This window comes from Lathyrus oleraceus, chromosome 3, assembly GCF_024323335.1.
Source record: "Lathyrus oleraceus cultivar Zhongwan6 chromosome 3, CAAS_Psat_ZW6_1.0, whole genome shotgun sequence".
NCBI classification, from domain to species: domain Eukaryota; kingdom Viridiplantae; phylum Streptophyta; class Magnoliopsida; order Fabales; family Fabaceae; genus Lathyrus; species Lathyrus oleraceus.
The window spans coordinates 62,910,173-62,933,464 of record NC_066581.1 but is presented as its reverse complement, the minus strand read 5'-3'; the positions used below and the strand labels follow the sequence as shown (position 1 = coordinate 62,933,464).

The 23,292-nt window shown below is 35.4% G+C and overlaps 2 protein-coding genes across 2 annotated transcripts; one reads left to right on the top strand and one right to left on the bottom strand.

Annotated features, from left to right (window-relative positions):
* The first annotated feature begins 1,738 nt into the window (after positions 1 to 1,738).
* On the top strand, positions 1,739 to 3,667 carry LOC127132555 (acyl transferase 4). The gene is made up of 2 exons (XM_051061511.1): positions 1,739 to 2,228; positions 2,598 to 3,667. The coding sequence occupies exons 1-2, from the start codon at positions 1,821 to 1,823 to the stop codon at positions 3,483 to 3,485; spliced, it is 1,296 nt and encodes a 431-aa protein (XP_050917468.1). The 5' UTR covers positions 1,739 to 1,820; the 3' UTR covers positions 3,486 to 3,667.
* A 41-nt stretch (positions 3,668 to 3,708) lies between these two features.
* On the bottom strand, positions 3,709 to 7,680 carry LOC127132556 (uncharacterized). Its single transcript, XM_051061512.1, has 7 exons — positions 7,512 to 7,680; positions 7,293 to 7,367; positions 7,123 to 7,180; positions 5,661 to 5,716; positions 5,367 to 5,429; positions 5,112 to 5,180; positions 3,709 to 4,049 (listed from the first exon to the last, which is right to left on the bottom strand). The coding sequence occupies exons 1-7, from the start codon at positions 7,566 to 7,568 to the stop codon at positions 3,789 to 3,791; spliced, it is 639 nt and encodes a 212-aa protein (XP_050917469.1). The 5' UTR covers positions 7,569 to 7,680; the 3' UTR covers positions 3,709 to 3,788.
* Positions 7,681 to 23,292: the final 15,612 nt, after the last annotated feature.

Below are 23,292 nucleotides of genomic sequence, written 5' to 3'. Positions count from 1 at the left end.
ATTAAACGAGTAGAAAGAAAGAGAAAAAAGTTGGCGCTTTAACAATTCAAAAAATGCGGAGTTATGAGAGTGAGGAACGAAAATACTCTAAAAAAATTTTTGGTATGTCTTAGAATGAAACAAATGCACTCTTTTTATAATGGAGTAAGTTAGCCAAAATATATAATCCGACAATGTGGGGTTAAGAAAAGTTTTTCAACTAAAGACACTAACACACTTATTTTTCTATAACAATGTGTGCCTTAAAAAAAACATCTCCATGTTAAAATAAGGGAAATGCTTTTCCACCCTTAAGAGTGCACCCAACCTCTAAAAACATGAAAATGATTTTCATGTATCCAGAGATACGCACATAAAATCACACAAATAAAAACGTTATAAGTGAGACATTTTTATTTTGTCTTACAAAAATGTCCGGAGATACACTTCCATAAAAGCACATGTAAAAAAAACATTGGATACTTTTCATCTTTCTCCTTTGAAGAGACTATTGAGTGGTAGATTAATTTCAATTTTGATAACATAATCACTTCCTCAAAGATTCATGTTGAGTGATAGCATTTTCTCAATTGCTCGGAGCATTTTGGTAGATTAATTTCATTTCATTGTCCAATTATAAGCTATTATTTTTTTCCTAAAAAAATACAACTAACGTATTATGAAAGAATTGCATTTTCATTTTAACACTCCAAAGACGAAGATTTTTAATTCAAATGAAAATTTACAGCAATTGATACTCCAAAATTACCATTGAAGAAATTGAAATGATAGAGCTCATGAATAGAATCGCCTCTTTTTAATATATCAATGAATTGGAGAAAGAAAGAGAAGATTATGAGGATTTGTTATGAATTATCAATCATCTATTAGTATTTTCTTTATGTATTAATATTTTTTACTTACACATACTTTTATGAAAATCTATCTCCAGAATCTGGAGATACATTTAAGAACAAATTTTTTAAATAAAATAGAGGTGTCTCATCTATGAAGTGCTAAAAGATGTGTTCGAAGATACATCTCCAGATTCTATAATATTTTTTACTTTCTGTGGGGTGGGGAGCACGGGTTGAAAGAGTAACCCCTTAAAATATTGACATTGACATGTTCCAACAAAAACTTCATTATAGGAATAACACACAAAAATACAAAGATTGATCTAGGGGACATGGGATCCACTTACCATGGGACCTTGAGGTGCGATTCTTATGAGATTTGGGTCCACGGAATTAAAAGAGAGCGAGTGAAATGAATGAAACAAGAAACGCAAAGAAAGAGATTGAAACTTACATGGAACAATGAGATGGAAATTTTGAAGGAAAAAATATGCATTTATAGGAAACATAAGGACTGGTCTATTAAGACAAAAATGTATATATGAAACATAAACATAGGTAAGTAACGTATGAATGTGCCTATTTTTTATTTTAAGAAATCGTATGAATGTGCTTAAAGTAAAAAAGTGAGACCCCTTGCTTGAGTTGCTTCAAAGATCCAAATAGAAACATGCTATACAAGCGCAAACATAAAATACAAGAAATAGTAACTAATTTAATCACAAAATAAAGCTTCATTTTTAACTATTCAAACAACAATTCTTTGCTCAAAACTTGTTTGCATTGACGCCAAAGCAAGATATATGCTGATGAGTACGCCTCCAAATGTGCACAAAAATTAGACTTGAAGGCCAAGAGGCTCAAAATATAAAATTTGCAATTTAACCATATATAAACAATGCATATCCACAATGGTTCATGAAATCATACAAATTAAACAATCTTACCAAGCCATTCTTTTGATTCTATTCTATATAGATTATCATGGCAATGTCTGTGATTAGAACAAAACAAGACCTAGTTAGACCTGCAAAGGAGACACCATTGGTCACACTAGACTTGTCGGTAATCGACAGATTACCTGTTTTAAGATGCAATGTTAGAACCTTGCATGTGTTTAGACATGGCCCTGAAGCAACAAGGGTCATAAGAGAGGCATTGTCCCTAGCACTTGTTCCCTACTACCCTCTTGCAGGACGGCTCAAAGAGTCTAAACCATGGTGCCTCCAAATCGAGTGTTCGGGTGATGGTGTGTGGTACGTTGAGGCATCAACTGATTGCAGACTTGACTCTGTCAATTTCTTTAATGACATGGAGTCGATTCCCTATGATGATCTTCTTCCCAATGATGTTCAGAAGATCGGACAAATTGAACCCCTTGTGAAAATGCAGGTATCAAGTTGCAAACTTCATGCTCAGCTTGTTTAATTTTTTCTTTATCATACATGACAATAGTGACGTCTATTTCCATAAGCTATGCCAATATTAATAAATAGAAATTGATCGCAAACATAAAAGGAGTATCATTTCAATAAAAGAAACAAATTGGAGGAACTTAAAGCATAAACACCTGTATTTGCTAGAATCAGAATGCTTAAACCTTTAACATTTAAGAATGGCTTGTTCTAGCTTAGTTAATGTTAGCACAACAACTCTTATGTGAATGTATATTTAGCAACACAGGCAGAATTTAAATGTCATTATTTTTATGTATCTTTAGAGTGGTTTACTCATTTGGTGGTAACAAAATTCTTGTTTCAGGTGACACAATTTGGTTGTGGGGGTTTTGTGATAGGCCTGGTATTCAGCCATAGCATTTGTGATGGCCTTGGCGCTGCACAATTTCTGAATGCGGTTGGGGAGCTAGCTAGAGGACTTGACAAGCCCACCATTGAACCAGTGTGGTACAGAAACTTATCTCCCTCTCCTCAAGCACATGCATTGCCGAAACTACCTATAACAGGTCCACATAAAATGCCACACTACAAGCTAGAGAATTCTAACATAGACATGACTATGGATCAAATCAACCGGCTGAAAAGACAGTTTCAACAAGTAACTAGGCGAGGTTGTTCTACCTTTGAAATTGTTGCTGCTTTGTTTTGGAGCAGCAGAACAAGAGCCATTAATTTTGATCCCAATACTCAAGTGAAGCTTGTGTTCTTTGCAAATTGTCGACACCTCATAGACCCTCCTCTACCCAATGGTTTCTATGGAAACTGTTTCTTCCCAGTGACAACTACAACTTCATGCGAGTCACTTGGAAAAGCAGTAAATATCATTGAAGTGGTAAAGCTGATTCAAGAGGCGAAGTCCAGGTTACCATTAGAGTTTGATAAGTACTTGAAGGGTGACCATATAAAATGTGGCAATGAGGATGAGGAGGACCCGTTTGCACCTACACCGAATTACGCCACACTCTTTATGTCTGAGTGGGGGAGGTTGGGATTTGACAATGTGGACTATCAGTGGGGTCCACCTGTCCATGTGGTCCCCATTCAAGGCTCTGTCATTGTGCCAGCTGGCATTGTGCGCTCGCTGCCACTCCCAAATAGAGGGATTCGTTTGGTTACATGGTGCGTGGGGGAGGCACATCTCCCTCCCTTCATTGATCAAATTCATGGTCTTATAAATCAGCAACTTTTATAAACTTCACTATGCCAGATTCTAAATGTCTGTCTTTTTAATGCATAAGAGCAAGATGTTACATGGTTCAAATATAAAAAGTTGAGCCGGTTAGGGGTCAGGAAACTAAAATGCAGTTTCTGTGGTCTTTATTTTGTAATATATTCTCTTTTCAAATGAAGTGTATATCTATATGCAGCCATTCTCAATCTAGTCGGAAATCATATTTATGCATGGATCATAAACCTTCAACTATAAATCTAGTTTTACTATAATAGGCATATGAGTAGCCAGAATCATATAACTTCTCATCATACAGATATCAAACTACAAGTCATCATCACTTTCATCACTATACGAAACAAGGCCAGTTAGGCCAACTTCGTTTGACTTATCAGCTATGCCATTCAATGGTTGTACTGGTTCTAAAGGCTTACTCTTATCATTCACATAAGTAATCCCTGCTTTTGAAACTTCTTCGGTATTTCCTTCATCCACCTTGGCTTTTTTAGCTTGAGGCTTAACTTTTATAATCATGCTTAATGGGCGAGAGGCTGGATTCTTCTTTCCAGCAGCAGGCTTTTCTTCCTGCCAGAGAAAACAGAATGAATAACAGACAAAAAAACAGCAACATAATGTTGGTCAGAGTGTAACTAGATTTGATTCTCTTAAGCAAGGCATAGGATTTGAGCTTTGTAGGTGGGAAAATATGGTTGGAGAGGGAGGCCCCATTAAAAATATCCAACCAAATTATCCAAGAAGATTAATCTTTGGCTTTATCAGATAATATTATGTACTATAACATAGTTAACTACTTGGAAGTTTATATTCTTTGGAACTCATGGGTATTTATCATTATACTATTTATGAACTAAAATGATTTCCAATTTTAGAAATACTATGAATCTATGATCCAAACAATGCATTAATAAAAGAGTTTAATTACACTAGTCATTGTCAAGTTACTAAGTGAGAACAAAAACTAAAGAGGTGAAAGGCTTTTGTGTTCGTGGACATTGCTGCACAAACGGGTGTGGGAGTCTGGGAGGCATTTGTTTTTGTAGCTCTTTAATTCTTTAGTGTTGGACTAGTTATATACTACAATTATTTTCATCAGTTAACCGCTTTTTTATCAGTAACATGTATACTAAGTATTTAGGAAATTATGGCATCACTCTGTTGTGAATGCATCAGCCATGGGATCGTTATAAATTATGGCTTCTTTTCAAGTCTTAGATGAATAAACACAGCAAATGTACTAAATGATGATATGCAGTCTAGAGAGGAGAGGAGGTTCTAATCAAGTAACCTACTAGTAAAAAGAAGAACGTTAATTTGGGAGTTTTAAAAGCCACTCATAAACTATAAAGTTATAGAAAACAAAACTACATGAAGGACAAAATGCTAGAATAGAAACATGTTGGTATGAATGTTAATTGATGATGATGGTGGTCAAACCCTTCCAGGCGACTAGTTTTCAAAGATCTTATTCTGCACATGATAGACTTTGATATTGGCTGATTATGTTAAAATGTTAGCAATGGAACTGGGATAGCAGAGGCAACACTACTGCATAGTATTGTAATCATTAATGCACTATATTCATCATAAAACTGTTACCAAAAGAAGAAGAAAAATCCGCTGACCAACCTGGATTGCAAGCACGGGGGCTTTTTCCTTAATTTCAATCACAGTGTTGGACTGCACTGCTATTGCCGCCTGAGACGAACATACAAAAGCATATAGAAACAAAAATCAATGACCAAGTAATGGACACATGATGATAACTTCGCCTAAAAAAACAATCCATAATTATTTGAGAGAAAATATAACAAACAGTACAAAAGAGGAATTTGTATATAAAATAGAAGAGTTGTTATCATACAGTAATTGTTATGACTTAACTTGAAAGCTACGTAATTGTTGGGCTTCCTCATCTGCCACTTTTCGCTCATACTCCTTTCTTGACTGAAAGGTAGATAGAACACATATTTTATGTTAGAAAGAAGAACAAAAACTTTCATAAGCTTTTCATCAACAATCTCTTCTTTCAACTATTTTGTTCTCACAACGTTAAAGCTGATCAGATTGTTTCCAAAAATATATACAATCAGATAAAATTCCACAATTCATACTCTCAGGTCCTAGACATGTAAATCCCATCAAACAAATGCTGTAATAAGAAAAACAGAAACTTACTGCTTCATAACTATCAAGAAATTCAGTCTCATCTTCATCTAAAGCTTTGGGAGGTCCTATGATAAATATCAACAAGTCAAAGTTTAACCAAGATTACTACAAAAAGAAACCGTGTAGAAAAGAGAAAAATTAAGGGGGGGAAATCTGAAAATAAGTAAAACAATGAGCTTAAACTATGCCCATCTCAAAAGGTACAGCCACCAAAACTCAAGGGAAATGAGCAAAGCTCTAATATTTATATGATGATGTCACAAGAGTTAAGATAACATGCAAGCAACCATGGGAGGAATTTCATGCAATATGCATACTTTTGCAGCTAAGTGGCTCTTGGTTCCTGACCAAGGGATCAAGAGGTAGTTTTCCACCTCCACATTCATTGTGTGGCTTATTGTTCTTTTTTATTGACTACATACAGATATCCCATGGAATTATAAGTAATAATAATTATTATTTGTTTTTGATTGTTCTAAAATTGTAATAGTCAGGTTGAAAGTTGACTTTATCATCCCAACCTTTCTGCTCAATCAATAAGTTTAGAATGAGCATATTGACCACATCTTTCTAATGTATGTTAGATGTATGAACATCCATATGCCGTTAGAGATATTGACGATCTCATGTTTTCTTACTCAAGTTCTAGCAAACATGTTGTTCATGGAACTTGAATTTTCACTCTTACCAACCAAATCATTCTTGAGAATTAAAGGAAACTGTGTCCTCCTCCAAGACACCAACTTGAGTAGTTATAACTTCACCAGGTTCAAATATTGAAATATAAAGATATATTCACATATCAGCGAACAAAAGGGTTTCGCCCGGTACATTGCTGGTGCGATCCACTCTATTGTACTTTTCGCAAGTACAATATAATACATTTAATATGATGCAGAATGAAAAAGCGGTTTGCTGATTTTTTCAGGCCTTTTGCTAAGTTCAGTATTAAAATTCTCATTTTATCACTCCAAATCTAAAATTTCATAAAAAAATTGCTTATTAGTTAACCAATCCTGGGATCATAAAGTAGTTGACTACCTAACTCTAAAAATAAATTTAAAAACTTGAAGGGGAGCCATAGCACCTACCTGTCCCCCCTCTCCCTCCACCCCTGGTACAGCACCAAGCAAACATGAGAGGATTAACAGTTGAGAGTTGGCATCAATATTGTCAATGGGTGACTACATAAAATAGCAGTTTGTTCTAATTTTCCTACGTTACGGCGCCACGGCACTTATACCTTCTATTTGACAACACTTTGTACTAAATCGCGTGTTGTTGAACAATAGTTGCTTGTTCAAATTCCACTATGCCATAGAACTATAGCCCCTAAACCCTAAAACGCTGGTTGACATTGCCACATACACAATCACATTTAGTTATTTTATTGTAAAATACAAGAATCCAAACAAATTTTCGCAAACAAGTCATCATAAATCATAAATGCTGGTTGAATTCAATAACTCACTATGTTTGAACCTTTCATTAAACTCAGCATCCTTCTTGTCCTTATTCTCCTTTAGAATCTGAGAAAATGCAAGCCTAATCAGTAAGTAGTAATTTTCTCATAATCAAAGACTTTCTTGACAGATAACTATTACAATCTAAAATTTTCTTAGAGAGAAATGAAAAACAAACCTCGTACAGAGGTCTGTCCCTATGGGCAGTACCGTCTTCAACTCGTTCGCCTCTTGTTTTTTTCGATTCTAGCAACTGTTACAAAACAAACGAACTCAACAACCGCGTGTAGATGAGGAATTTGACGATGAAACCCTAATTTATGCGTAATTCGTTGATTTTCGAGAAAAGAAGGGAAATTGAAGCATGAGAGTTTGTGAATGAAGAGAGTTTACTTACTTGATCTTCGGAGACGAAGTTCATGATTCTGATGGGACGAGCTGATTCTTCATCCATGGCTTCGAAACTTGCGAGGTGCAATTGCGAACGAAAATTCGATTTTTCGAAAATGGAAGACAACGCGGTTGCACAGTATTTCTTATGGTGAGTTTTGTGTAAGGGTGTTCAAAACCAAACCAACCCAATAGAAAACCGCAAATCAAACCAAACCAAACCGAAACCGTAAAAAACCGCATTTGGTTCGGATTCGTTTGGGTCATTTTTTAACAAAACCGCACGGTTTGGTTTGTTTGCGGTTTGTATTTTTCAAATCGAACTAAACCAAACCAAACCGCATTATGTTACAACTCAAAGTTCACTTATCCCACATCCAACTCAAACCTCAAACCTAGTATACCTTAACCTTACCATTACAAACGATTTTCTCTTAATCACACTTAGGGTTTCAATTTCAACCTTCTTAAATCTCTCATAGTAGTATCACACATTCTTCTCATCTTATTTTTCATGTAGGTCTCGCCTATTCTACTCTAATAAGTCCTCTATTATGTTCTTTCTTTTTTATCTTTTATGTTACTATTTTCTCTTCCAATTACGTTTTTATTGCACTTTTCTTCTGAATCTCGCATCTCTTATGTTATTTTTTTCATCTTTTCTAATCTCTCATCTCATATGTTTTTTTTATATTTTATTATAATGTCTTTGATATTATTTTATGCTACTATTTATATTTGTCTTTTATTCCACTTTTTTCTAATCTGGTTTTTTGTATATTGAATGAAACGTTTTTGTCTAAATATGATGAATTTTGATGTTATTTAGTAATGTATGAATGACTAAACACAAAGTTATGTCGTTATTTATAGGAGTATATATGGCTCAATAAAAATATTATAAAAAACCGAACCAACCGAACCAACCCAAACCGCATTGATTTGGTTTGGTTTTATTTCTAAAAGTCAACCGAACCAAACCAAACCGCATGCTTTTTTCTCTTGCGGTTCGGGTGATTTTTATCGCAAAAACCGCCCAAACCGCACCGCGAACACCCCTAGTTGTGTGCAATAGGAAGAGAGAAAAGAGATCAAAACTAGTTTTTCTTTTATACATTGTTTGTTTGAGGTGAAAGTGGGAGGAAAAGTACTTGAAGAAGAGAAATCACTCATTCAATAGAGTTACTCTGATTTGGATGGAAAAGAAAACGGAAAGGAAAGAAACATAATTACATGGCATTAGGGATGACAAAACGGGTCGGGTCTGCCCGTTTAATCCACCATTTTTGGCGGTTTGGGTGAGGTTTTCGGCTCGGTATCTTAGGTTGGCTCACCCCTCCTAATTTGTTTTTAAAATGGATCGAGGGCACGGCAGGGCGGGGTTTTCCCGCTTTTTGTTAAAAAAAATATTTTTTTACTTGAATTAAAACAATATTAACGTGATAGTAGACATACTTTTAAAACAACCTCCATGTCTTCAAATTCTAACATTCATTTTTCACATAACCACAAACACCTTATTTCGTTTTTTTATCTTTATTCATAATAGAAAAAGTTTTTATTGCAAAATATAGAGAATACATTCTTTTCTTTTTTTTCTATTACTAGTTGTCATTAGAGACAGATTCTAACTAAAGCTTTAAGGTAAATAGTGGGTGACGATGAGGAGAGAGATGGTGAGAGGTTTCATCTAATGGCTACGATATCATCCAAAACTTTATATGTTCACAACATATATGATGATTGATTAAGTGTTTATCATGGAGCCTTTAAGATTGTTTTTTTTTTTTGTTGATTCTTGGTTGTCCTTATTTAGATTGTGCTAGTTTGTTTTCTCGATTTTTGTCCACATATGTTCTTAACTAGGTTATGCTTGTTGATTTTTTAAACCAAATGAATTATTTTGGGATTTTAGTGTGTTTGTTTTAAGTTTATGGTATTATTGTTTTATTTATGTTGACGAATATGACATTTACATTAAGACAAACACACTAAAATCCCAAAATAATCCATTTGGTTTAAAAAAAAATTGACCTCTTTAGTAATGATTAACAATTTTGTAAATTATGTAGTACATCAAATTTATAAAAAAAAAAATTGGCGGGACGGTCCGCTAACTCGTCAGTAAACAGGGCGAGCTTGACTTTTGAGCTTGAACGCCTAAGTTGGCTCGTCCCACCCGCCTCAATTTTGGACGAGCTTAAACGGGGCAAGCCTAAACGAAACGGGGGTTGCCCGCTTTGCCACCCCTACATGGCACTCCCTTATGGTTTGTTTAAAAGCCACAAATATCTTTTCTGGTCTTTAAACTAGTAAAATACACGTGCCTATACACGGGTACTGGTATGATACGCGTATTTGTTTCTAAAATATAATAAAAATAAAATGAAATAAAGACAAAATTGTTTAACCAAAAGAGTTTATTATTGTTAAAATAAATATATATTTTTCTTTATATTTATATCATAAATATAATTTTTTCATATATAAAAATATTTGAATCACTAACATATTTGTTCTCATAGGTAAGTATTTTGATATTAATTATAAAGTACTTGGATCAATAGTAAATTTGTTCTCGTCTTTTAAAAGAAATAAGATTCACTTATTAATTTAAAAATATTTAAAATTAATTTATAATAAACATATATATTTTTCTCGTACTAGGATATTCAAATTAATTTATAAGAAACGTATATTTTTCACCTATTTGGATATTTAAGTTAATTTATAAGAAACATATAATTTTCTCAGGATCAAATGACACTAAGGTGTCAAACCTAGTAACATGACACCTCAGAGAATTCTTCACCATGTATTCGTATAACAAAATCCATTGTTGGATTGAAAACTATTATCATATAGATTATCTATATAAAATTTAACATCAATAAAAAATTAATGTCTTACAAAACTGTTAATTTTGATCCTTCTCTTAAACATACTAAATGATTTTTGATTTATTTTAAATTTGATAGAGATGTTCTATATGATAATACATTTCAATCTAATTGTGGATTTTGTTATGTGAATATTTAGTAAAGAGTTATCAGGTATGTCATGTTATTAAGCTTGACACAGTGATATCATAAATGAGGAATAAAGCCTAATGTTGTCATGCATTAACTTTACCTATTTTCTAGGGTTTTGAATGAATAAAGTTGCATTTGACCTAAGGGAATATGTATGGTACAGGTCCTAAGTCTTTCAAATTCAATTAATTAATCAATGATATTAGTTAATTAATTGAATAAATAACCTAAGGGAACCTGTAAGAGATTAAAGGTTACTATATCAAGAAGAATCAAGCAATCAACCATGAATTGTAAATTAAAGATAAAGAAAAAATAGAGAAAATAAAGGTTAATGATATTAACCCTGATTATCTAATTAAATTCGATCTACTCATAATGTAGAAATTAATCATATTTTAGGAATTAAATCCTAATTAACTAAGACTAACCTAATGATGATTAAAAAATAATTTTAATGTGGTTAAATATTAAAAGAGATTAAAAGAAAAACCAAAAAACTCAGGAAACAAAATAAATAGAAAGGGGTCTCTGCTAGGGGTGCAAAGATGAAAGGGAGTTTGAATAGTTATGGGTGCAAGGCCCAAGTCCAATGAGGCTCATATTTATTGTTATTGTTCTTTTTTTCAACTAGGGGTGTAAAAGAAAAGAAGGGTATGCACTATGGAAAATAGGCTAATGGCCCTGGATTGTATATCTGATTTTATGTCATTTGGATTTGTCTATTGAGCCACAATTGTAGGTTTATAGATAAGACTTGAAATATCACAACAATATAACAAAGAAGACAGAAAAATTAATCTCCAATCTCATTTCTCATACTTATCTTGATATTTTCATCTCATATGAGAAGATATTTACGAGGGGAAAATATTAAATATTACAAAACTCGTATAACTAACAAAAGTTATATTTATTAAAAAAATAGGTTATTCATTGAATTCATGTTGATGGATTACGAGAGTTTATACGACGATGTAGTGTTTGCGTACGCATGGTGGTGGCAGTTCGGTTCCTCCGTGTTTTGTTTTTCGTCTTTTTGAATTTCTGTTGTGTGAGTTTGACTTGCTGCAATATGGTTGTTATTGTATTTGATGTTTTGAAGGTTTAATTTGTGGCTATGGTGGTTTTGCAGGTTAGTTTATGAGGAAGATGTTTGAAGGGTGTGTGTGTAGTTATGGTTTTTTGTTAGTGGTAACATGAACGAAAGAGTATAAAAGTGCAACATGTTATGAAGATCATCCTATGAAGAACACAAGAGTAGTGTTTTTTGTATCTTTAAGAAGAAAAATCAGCTAGAGGTTTACGTAATAGTGTATTACGAAGGAAAGGATCAGTCCCTATTTTTTTTTCAACGCCACCCCTCCCTCCAATGAATCTGTTTTCTCCTCCACCCATATATATATATATATATATATATATATATATATATATATATATATATATATATATATATATATATATATATATATATAGAGAGAGAGAGAGAGAGAGAGAGAGAGAGTCCACAAAATGAGAGACGTTGGGGAGGGGGGAGATATGAAGAAAGGGTCACAGGTGGATAGACTGGTCTTTTTGGCTGGAAAACCGTTTTCTCTCATAACATAACTATACATAAAAATAGGGCTTCAATTAATAATTAAATGACAAAATGATCCTTGGTATTAGTTAAATAAAATGGGAAAAGAAACATGACGGAGAAAAAAAACACATTAATCAGATTAAAAGAAAGAAAAAAAGGGTCAAAACGAATAACACTCGGGCACACGTTTTATCAAAAAAATAAAATGAATATATTAAAATGATCTACACCCGACAAAGTTTAATAAAAATGTTGGGAAAAGTTAAAAAATACAATTAAAAATACTCTGATGAACAGGCTCTGACGGGTAAAAATGCGATCATAAACAACATCAAAAAAATAAAGTAAGTACATCAACACGACTTACGTGCGTCGTAGATTCGTAAAACAATAAGGTAAAGATCAACAATTGAAATATTTTGCCCGCTAATCTCGTGCACTTTGTCGAATCACTTTTACTGATCTGCTTGTAAATCCAAAACTTTATTCTGATGACCTTGGATTGGCTTAAAACAATACATGGGGCGATGAATATGTATGAAACGCAATTGAATCAATTTTTGAATTTAAAACGAACTAAAAGTATATTGAATGTTGACTTTTATTGAACTAATGAATGATTGACTGAACTACGATGCAAATGCTTCGATGAATGAATGCTTGAGAATATTTTGGGGTATGACAGTTTCCCATATTTCAGAAACTTTAACCGGATGATATAAAGAATTTTTGTCTTCAAATCGTCATGGTGAAAGATAGTTCAAATATTAAAACAGACCCAAATTTTATCCCTAAATGAAGTATAATGATGCTCGTGATTATGAATGAATGTTATAGGATTAAGGAATACTTTTGACTTATTAATCACCGGATGATGACTGAATAAAGAAATACTCGTGTTTTCTTAATCATGAAATGAGTGAATTTAATGAAACTAATGAATATTCTTGATTACTTAATCATCAAATACAATGCAAAGGCTTTGGGGAAACAAATTTAGTTGCTCTTAACTGAAAATAGACTTCCCAAAGGATTAGAAGATCATGTCTAGTTGCTCTTGACTAACAATAGAATCTTATGGGGGTTAGAAAATCTTGTTCAGTGCTCTTGACCCATACATATATTTCTAATGTTAATAGATCGCGCTTTGTTTCTTCTTGCTGACGGTGGATCGCAGCGAACATGTAAACATGTTAGACAACTCTGTAGGGGATGGATAAAGCCATATCCAAATGTGATTGTTGGGAATGTAATCACATCTAAACATTATCTTAGTGGGGGATATATTATTAGTAACATTCTATTCAAACTCCCTTCATTGAAGACAGATGTACTCATCAAAGTTAAGTTCAATCGTCCTTTGTTGAACTTAAATTTGAACACTTTCTTAGTGTAGGTAAATTTCCGTTGGAGACTATAAGGATACTCTCTGGGGAATAAATGCATAGGAGACTTGTTGGAGATGTATTAAGAATATTCTATGAATCTTATTTGTTAAGGATACTCTCTGGGGAATATTGTTGAGAACACCTCTTGAATTGTGGTTTTGCTAAGGGTTAAAATGAGCTTCCTTGAGTGGTTCTTGAATCATGGCTTAGGATGTGCATGATATGTTTTAAGCATAATATACCATGTGTTAATATGTTATATGATACTCTTGAGTGAAGTGACATGATTAATTCATGACGATGATTTACGCGGTGATTGATCAATGTGTAAGACCCTAATTTTGACCCCTAAGATCCCTCATGCCATCTCATAGCTTTGCATTGGCATTAAGATCACACTTTGGTATCCTCCTCACCTATCATTCATTGGGTTTGCATTGGGAGAGATCACAGAGCATTTGTGATTGTATCATACTTTACTTTCTTTATTTACTAACAAAAAATAAAAAAGCATGTCTAGTGTAGCTTTGTTTCTTTTATAGTGTGTGTGTCCACTTGTGCCTCACCAAGCTCACAATTAGGGTTGAGACCCTCAATACAAGAGACTAATCAAGCAAGGGTCCACTTTTATTCTAAGCATCATATATGGATCCCCATGTTCTTCATTTTTCATTTTGATCAAGAACCCATAAAGAGTTTGAAGCTTGTTTGTCAAGGAAGCCCTAATTCATCTAGGTATCTTGTGTGCCTTTCTTAGCAAGTTTCTTTAATATTTGGTCAAAGATATCAATGTATACTTCATTGTACTTCATCATAAGCATATATTATCCTCCATGAGCCTCTAAGAGCAAATGAACTTCAAGTTTTCAAGTTGGTTCAAGGAGGCTGACCAAAAAAGTCAACTAGTCAAATCTAGGGTTCCCTAGACCCTATCTCCTACAATTTTTGTCATATGAAAATGATTCTAAGAGAAAAGTTACTATTTATGACATTAAAAACAACTTTTATGGTGGCATCAAGAGCTAAGTTTTCTTGGAAAGTCATTTTCTATGGTGAAAGATTATAGGTCATTTTGTTTGTGCCCTAGATAGAAGGTCAACTTCCAATAATCATAACTTTCTCAACTTTTATTATATAAAGATGATCCAAGTTTCATGATCAATTTCAATATGTCGTCTTCAATTTTTCTTCTTTGATAAAGATTAAATTCCACTTTCAAGGTCATGTTCCATGAGGATACATTATAGGTCCATTTTGGTCCTCATCATTGAACAAGCAATTTTCCTCAACTTCTAAAATCCATAACTCTATCATGCACGCTCCAAATGGTGTAAAATTTGTGATCAAATTAAATATAATTGAAAGAGCTACAACTTTGTAGAAGGAATCAAAGTCATTTGAAGATCATAGCAAAATTTATTCAAGGTGGAAAAAGGGTTCATTTGACTTTTAATTTAGAAAATTTTCAAGTATGTTTGATTCTTACAACTTCAAGACCAGAACTCACCATGTTCCAAGCTTCAAATGGAAAAAGTCTTAACATCAAAGATGTTCCCCATGATAGTAGATTTCCAAAGAGTCCAAGATTATACCATTTGTGAAATTCTTGTATCAGATATAAGATGTCGAAGGTAATGTCACGACACTAATATCAGTTAACACAAACAGGATAAAGATACAGAATGGTAAAGCAAATGACACAAGCAATTGTTAACCCAGTTCAGTGCAACTCACCTACGTCTGGGGGCTACCAAGCCAGGAAGGAAATTCACTAAAATAGAATCAGTTCAAAGACTCTCCGTACACTTCAACAAGTTACAGTCTTTCTCACCTAATATTTACCCGTGCAATTTCTACCTAAGCACTCTTAGATATGAGAACCCACCCACTTCCCTACAATCACACCTGTGATCTTAAACAACAATCCCTTGAGAAAAGAAAACACTTTTCAATAACACACTCTTGATTTTACTTCACAGTTTCAATCAAGAAGACACACACTTGATCTTGCTTCACAGCTTTAATCAAGTAGACACACACTTGATCTTGCTTCACAGCTTTGATCAAGTAGACACACACTTTTGCTTAACAGCTTTAGAGTGACAAATTACAACCACAAATCAGTCCAATTTAATCATCAAAAGATGACTTGAATGGCTTACAAGTCTTACGACTAAACAAACACAAATCCTATCTCTTTCTATATTTCGCTCAGTATTGGTTGTGTTGTAAAACAAGTTTTCTAAGTCCCTTTTTATAGAAGCTTTCAGCTGGGTTTGGACATCTTGAGAACCCTAAATCTATTTTCCAATTAAATCTTTTCATAACAGCTGGTTAGATCTCCTTGGAAAATAAGTAAATCAGGTTGTAATTCATGATTGAATGCGTCTGCAAATCAGATCTTCAATCATACATAGATTGCCATTAATTATGCAATCACAAAACACCAGACATTCATACTGAATGTTCTGTGTACATGATGTCATGACATCGGGTCTGACATCCTGGAAAAATCCTGCATAATTCCATAATTCCTTTTATAACTTCCAGCAGGTACACAAACATCAGATGTCATGTCATCGTGTATGACATCCTGATACAATCCTGCATAATTATGTTTTTCATTTCAACTCCAGCAAGAACACATTATCAGAAGTCATGGCATTGTATATGACATACTGAAATAATCCTGCATGATTATGTTCTTGAACTCCAGTAGGTACATAGGATATCTTATGTTAAGACATCACACATAACATCTTGTGAACACTCTTTGTTTTACCAAAATTGCTGCCAACACTTAGAACCAACAAACTCCCCCTTCGGCAAATTTTGGCTAAAACATATATTTGTCCTTTTTGTTCACAAGAAAACTATCAGCAGTTAAACAACAATTTAAACAGCAGCAGAAGTAAACATAATTACTAGATATAGCTACTAGTAATACACACATGCACAAGGGTACTTCTCATCCCCCTAAATTTGTGCAATAGAAACAGAATTACCAGTTATGGATGCAACTAGTAAGACACACAAATACAAGGGTACTCCTTCTCCCTCTAAATCTGTGCACACATCTTCCATGAAAATAACAGCTACTGTAACAACAACACCTGTACCAGTTAGAATGTCATTCTGACATCTGCTTCAACATCAACACCTGTGCACCACATCAGACATCCCCTTTGACATCTGTAAACAGAACAACATTCTGTTTTAACACCTGTGCACTTCCTTCAATAATAGTTGTCCTTCAGCTACATACAGCTCATAGTTTCACAACTGCTTCCACATCAACTTCCACATCAACACTTCTCCCCCTTGTTAGTCAAAATTGACCAAAGGTGACTAATTAGACAAAATAAATGTCAATTAGCCTAGCAGAAAATGTCAGATCAGATGTTATAACATTAAGAATGTTAAAACATAATAGTTAGGAAATATAAACCATCATCATACACAGTTGTGATAGCTGAGATAATGAACAAATCCAAGGAACTCATTAAGAGCCCAAAATATTACACACAGGCATCAATGAGGACTGCCACAAATTACACATATTTCAAAAAAAAGTAAAAACTTCAGCATCCAAACATCAGCAACACAGTCTTCAATCTTCAGTCTTCAACACACAGGGGGAACCATCAATCAGAGGAAGAAGTATCACCTTCACCTTCAGAGCCTTCAGAGCTTTCAGAGTCGCCACTGGATTGAGCTTTTGACCTCTCTCTTGAGGTATTGGTATCTCAATCTTTACCAGCCTTCTCCATTTCTTCCTGTTCTAGGCTCCTAATAAGAACTTCCAGAGCTTCTTTTCTTGCCTTGGCTACCCTTATACTGTCATACGGTGAACTGGACTTTTTTGTGGTTTTAATCGCAATGTCGCGGTTAGCAAGAGTCGCCACCGACTTTTCTTTTATCCAATAAGGAAAGGTGGAAAAGAACAGGAAAAACCTTAATTTAGATTTTGGGTTCGGGAGGTACATTATACAAAGGGAAGGTGTTAGCACCCTTTGTATCCATGGTTATCCATGGGCTCTTAATTGCTCGATCACTTATATTATTTTTGTCTGAAAAAAAAGTGTTTGTGAATTGTTTAGAAAAAATTGTTTTGAAAAGAGAATTTAACTTTGTAATGATTCTTGTATGAATGTATACAAAGTGATTATCTCGTTTAGTTTTGAAAATTGTTTAGAAAAATATAACTCGGTAATGATTCTAGTATGAATGTATACTAAGTGGTGATTTTCTGAAGGTATTTTGAAAGGCGTGAGGTGCAAAAAAAAATGTTTTAAGTTGTGAGCCAGCAATTAAGAGTTATACCGACCCAAGGTCTTTACGGGCATTTCCTATCCTTATGAGGGTAAAACTGTCCTTATTATTGAGAAATAAGTAGTTTTATCCTTTGGATGTAAAAGGGTCATCGTAGGGTCATCGATTGGTCATTGAAGGCAACAGTTATGAGGATACCTTAGCATTCGAAGGGACTATCATCATTTAACCGTAGGCAACATCGGAGGGTCATCGAGGGACAAAGTTGTATATTCGAAGGCAACATCCGAGGGACTATAATTTATTTTATGATGATTTAACCGAAGGGTCTTTGCTAAGGGTATCCCCACGTTCGCGGGACATGACCGTAATATCGTAATCGTAAGGCAACAAAGAGAGGTCCAAGATCACTTATTCAAAGGCAAAGTTTTACAATTAATTATATAATTAGGATGAAACTCCACATTAAAATTATTAAAATAATATATTAAAAAATTAATACATTAGAAATTAATACATTAAAAATTAATTTAGGGTGAAACTCCACAAGGGTATCCCACAAATAAAGTGGAATACCTAGCCAATAACCTTTTCCTGGGATATGTGAACCTTTACGAAACTCAAAAAAAAGAAACATGTCAGAACACCAAATCAGGGTGCAATCGAAGATTACACCGGAGAAATATCACAACAATAAATAGGATAGGATGAATAATGCATGGCTATGATAAAAACATAAAAAAACAGACTAGAAGAATCAGGTACTGTCTCGTTCGCCTCTGCCTCGCCTAGCGAAGGCCACGGATTTTGAATTTGAAAACAGCCCCATGTTAGGAACTTTGAATTTTATGGCATTTTATCACAGGAATAACATGGTCAAACATTCAGGGTATTCAGGCGTATTTAGATTCCCATACGAAAGCAAATTATATATCAACATTTAATCATGATACATTATATATGTAGATATGGCCAATTGAAAGTATAAACAATAGAGATACGCAAACCTGTTTGCCAATTCAAGGTTGAAGGGATTGACCACTTGTAGTATCGGAATAAGTTAGGCAGCGGGAATTGGACGGCGATGGCTTCGGTGCAGATGGGCTGCCTTCAGGGTTTCTTTACTCTGAATTCTCCGGGTAGGCAGGGTTCCTATGCCAAAGTTTCTATCCGTCCTTCTCTGTTCTCTCTCTTTCTTTTTCCTCAAGGTTTTGTTCCAAGGAAACCTCAGAGTGTTTTGCTTCTCTTCCTTCTTTCTCCAGTGAATCTCCCAGTGTAAACTCCAAGTCTCCCCCTACTGAAACTTCAGTATTTATAGACTAATTTCGTGGGTAATGGGCTTGGAATGAGGGAGACCCAAGTCCAAAATAATTTGTTATATTTTATTTATTTATTTATTTTAATTATTTAATTAATTAATTAATTAATTAATTAAAAAAAATTCTTTTTTTTTTTTTTTTTTTTTTTTTTTTTTTTTTTTTTTTAGGAAAAATGATGGGTAATTTTTGGGGTATGACAGCTGCCTCTGTTCAATATTCTTGAACCGAGAGAGTTAGGATGGCGTGTATGCCATTCGTGGTCTGGAGGTGGAAGATTATTGAACACTAGAATGCCCCAAAATTTGCACTTGAGAATCGACAGTTGGTCTTGATGGAGATGGGCTTAAAGATGCCATCCGGGAGGTTTGATGACGAAAGCTTCAGATCGCGCCGTATATTAGGCCAATTTGAAGACATGGGTGCCACACTGGGTCGTACGTTAGACCGTATAATGAGTCATCCATTAGGCTGCCGACTTCGCTGGGGAGTCGGAGTGTGTCATATGCTGTTGGGGATAAGGGTCAGAATGGACCATACGCTAGATCGTATCTGAGTTGCAGAATGAGCCGTACGTTAGGCTGAATCTGATGACGAAAGGGGTAGTCGTACGTTAGACTACACTTCAGAAATGTACCGTATGTTAGGTAGCATCTGAGGGGATGGACATCCGAACGGGTCGTACGTTAGACCGTCGCAGAATGAGTCGTCTGTTAGGCCGCATCTGATGATGAAAGCGGTAGTCGTACGCCAGACTACACTTCAGAAATGTACCGTACGTTAGGTAGCATCTGAGGGTTGTAAGATCCAAACGGGTCGTACGTTAGACCGCGTTGGGGTTGTTGAAGTTCAGAATGGATCGTACGTTAGATCGTATCCGAGTTGTAGAATGAGCCGTCCGTTAGGCTGCATCTGAAAAAGAAAGTAGTCGTACGCTAGACTACACCCCTGAATATACCGTACGCTAGGCAGCATCTGAGGATTTGAAGGTCCAAATGGGTCGTACGTTAGACCGCATTGGAGTTGCTGAAGAAGTCATATGTTGGGCTGAATCAGAATGAACCGTACGTTAGGCTGTATCTGATAACCTGTATATGTTGTACTTGCAATAAATGTCTGGGATGGGCTTAAAGATGCCATCGTTAGGAGGATATCGAAGTGTTGTCAGAATGAATGTTCCCATGAACTGTATTTGAAATATGTATCTGAATCTTGAATGTGATTGATAAAGGTGTCTGTCTGAATGAACCTTTTATTTTGACTATATCAGGAGGATAAATAACCTGCAAAGAAAAGTTAGCTTCATGCTATGTCATGATGTATGAGATGTTTCGTGTTATGCTAAAATAAATGCGAATGTTGTATGCATGCGTATGCTGTGAAATGATGTAATGAATGAGTTATGCGTATGAGAAGTTCTGCTTGGGGACTCTACTGGGGAAAATAAATCCCCATCTACTGATTGGAGATATTTGTAACGATGACCCTTTCTCGGCAGGGGGTTCTTGATTCTGTCTGATGGTAGAAATATTCCACAGATCTTGGCTGAGGATGGATGAGATGATCAATCTGTCTGATGATGCCGACCTCTGTTGGGGAGTAACTGGCTGTGCCGGGGAATACTGCTAATTTCTTCTGAGGAATAACAGACTTGCTGGGGGAATAGAATTGGTAGCGGATTCATTGGAAGCATGGTTAGACCTTCTCCTCGATCCTGAAGTCGGGTAGTAATTGCTATTGCTATTCTACGCATATATTTTGGTAAACATTTATCATATTCAAATGCACATATTAATTCAAATTAAATCAATGGACATTTACGCAACCAAAACAGAAAAGTAAAAACAAAAGCATCTTTTTTTTGAAAGAGGGTTGTATTGATTTTGAAAGGAGGCCTATAAACAGGCAATTTGTGTACAAGGAGACAGAAATCCTAGTAAGAGGAAATTGTCGAAAACAAAGAGAAAGCTATGTGGAAGAAGTCCTATTGATTTTAAGCCTACTACTGTCATTATGTCTTCGAGCATCTCATCCCTTGCTGTCGGATAGAAGTGATTGGCTTGGTCAGTCCCTCGAACTTGGATGAAAGTTGACTGAGAACGGGACATAGTCATACGCTTTAATCCCTAATTTTTGCCTGGACCGCCTTTTCAGGTTTTCAGTCCACCAGGATACCCTTTTTTGCCCAAGCCGCCTTTTCAGGTTTTCGACTTGCCGGGTGTACATTTTTTTTTATATATCCCTAATTTTTGCCCGAACCCTTTTGGTTCGCCGGGATGCCCTTACTTTTGCCTAGATACGTCGATCTAGCGGGTCTCTTTTATGCGTAGTATTTTTTAACTATGTTCGCGTTCACGGGATGTGGGAAGTCTTCACCATCCATAGTAGCGAGTATCATGGCTCCACCAGAGAATACCTTCTTAACCACAAATGGCCCTTCGTATGTGGGAGTCCATTTGCCTCTGGGATCACCTTGTGGTAGAATGATACGCTTGATCACCAAGTCGCCAAGTTGGTACACCTGTCTCTTAACTCTTTTGTTAAATGCCTGGGTCATGCATTTCTGATATATCTGTCCATGACAAACAGCTGCAAGTCTCTTCTCATCAATCAGATTTATCTGATCGAGTCGAGTCTGAATCCATTCATCTTCATCTAAGCCCGCCTCTTTCATGATTCTTAGAGAGGGAATCTGAACCTCTACTGGTAAAACGGCTTCCATTCCGTAGACTAAAGAGAAAGGAGTTGCCCCTGTCGAAGTTCGTACCGAAGTACGATAACCATGAAGAGCAAATGGTAACATCTCATGCCAGTCTTTGTATGTTACCGTCATCTTTTGTATAATCTTCTTAATATTCTTATTAGCCGCTTCTACAGCGCCGTTCGTCTTTGGCCGGTACGGAGAAGAGTTATGGTGTTTTATTTTGAACTGCGTGCAGAGTTCAGTAATCATCTTGTTGTTCAAATTAGTACCATTGTCAGTGATAACTCTTTCAGGAGACAGCAGGTTTCTCAAATAGGTATTTGATAGAATCCATCTTAGAAGTCAATAAGGTGGTATGATTCAACATATACTGTCTTAGTCGGCGAGCAGCCCAGGCTAAAGCACAGCAAGCTTTCTCGGGCTGTGAGTATCTTGTTTCACAGTCGGTACCTTTTGCTAAGGCAGTATATGGCATGCTCTTTTCGACCAGACTCGTCATGTTGCCCCAACACACCTCATTGAATTTTCTAACACGGTCAAATACGTAATTAAAGGTCTTCCTTCAACTGGTGGCATCGGAACTGGAGGTTCTTGGCGATATTTCCTGATTTTGTCATAAGCTTTTTGGCATTCATCATTCCATACCATCTCTTGATTTTGTCTCAGTAATTTGAAGATGGGTTTGCAGGTAGCAGTCAAGTGTGGAATGAATCGGGCAATGTAATTCGAGTGCCCCAAGAAACCTCTGACTTCTTTCTTGTTTATTTCAGTACCCAGATTTACAATTTCAATTGATTCCTCATGCGGCTGTATAGTCTTTTCTTCTTGTAGTAGTCGGGCAAGTTCTCCAGGGACTTCACAATCTTCCTCGCTTCCATCCTCGGCTTGGTAGATCGGATTTTCAAAGTCATAATGAACAGTAGCAGAGTCATTACCAACAGGATCCAGAGTGGATATGGATCGGCAAATTGTTACGTGAGTGTGTGCAAGAAACATAGCTTGTTTGAAAAATGACAGGAAAGATAAAGAGCGCAATATTTGAATGCAAAAAGTCCATTGATCTATTGAATATGAATATGCTTATGAAAATGACAAACCCCTAACAAATTAGCCATTGTGCCTCGGGCATAGACACAATGCTTTAAGAAGTTTGATTGTAAAAGAAAATTAAAATTTGCAATTCTAGAATAAACAATAACAATTACTCCTGACTAAAGGAAATCGGGATAATGTCTTCAGTCTTCCAATTGTTGAGTCCGTCACCAATTGTTGGGAAAATCCAGCTATCCAAGTCGCAATCACTATCAGCATCTTCCATAGCATTAATCTGATTTTTGACTATCTTTCCAGAGTTAAACCCCAGGCCAGCTTTATCAGACTTGTACGGTACATTGATCAGTTGACCCCAACCAGCACGATCACCATTTTCAATCGCGGCTTGAGCATCTTTCAGAGAGATCATGACAGGGGGAGCACGAACAACCTTGGGCACAA

Bases quoted from the DNA above. Each gene is read 5' to 3' on its own strand.
- LOC127132556 (XM_051061512.1), bottom strand. From the start codon at position 7,568: ATGGATGAAGAATCAGCTCGTCCCATCAGAATCATGAACTTCGTCTCC. The intron at 5,717-7,122 runs GTGAGTTATTGA...TATTTATCATAG, and splicing joins TAATGAAAGGTTCAAACATA to GACCTCCCAAAGCTTTAGAT. The intron at 5,430-5,660 runs GTAAGTTTCTGT...TCTACCTTTCAG, and splicing joins TTCTTGATAGTTATGAAGCA to TCAAGAAAGGAGTATGAGCG.
- LOC127132555 (XM_051061511.1), top strand. From the start codon at position 1,821: ATGGCAATGTCTGTGATTAGAACAAAACAAGACCTAGTTAGACCTGCA. The intron at 2,229-2,597 runs GTATCAAGTTGC...TTCTTGTTTCAG, and splicing joins AACCCCTTGTGAAAATGCAG to GTGACACAATTTGGTTGTGG.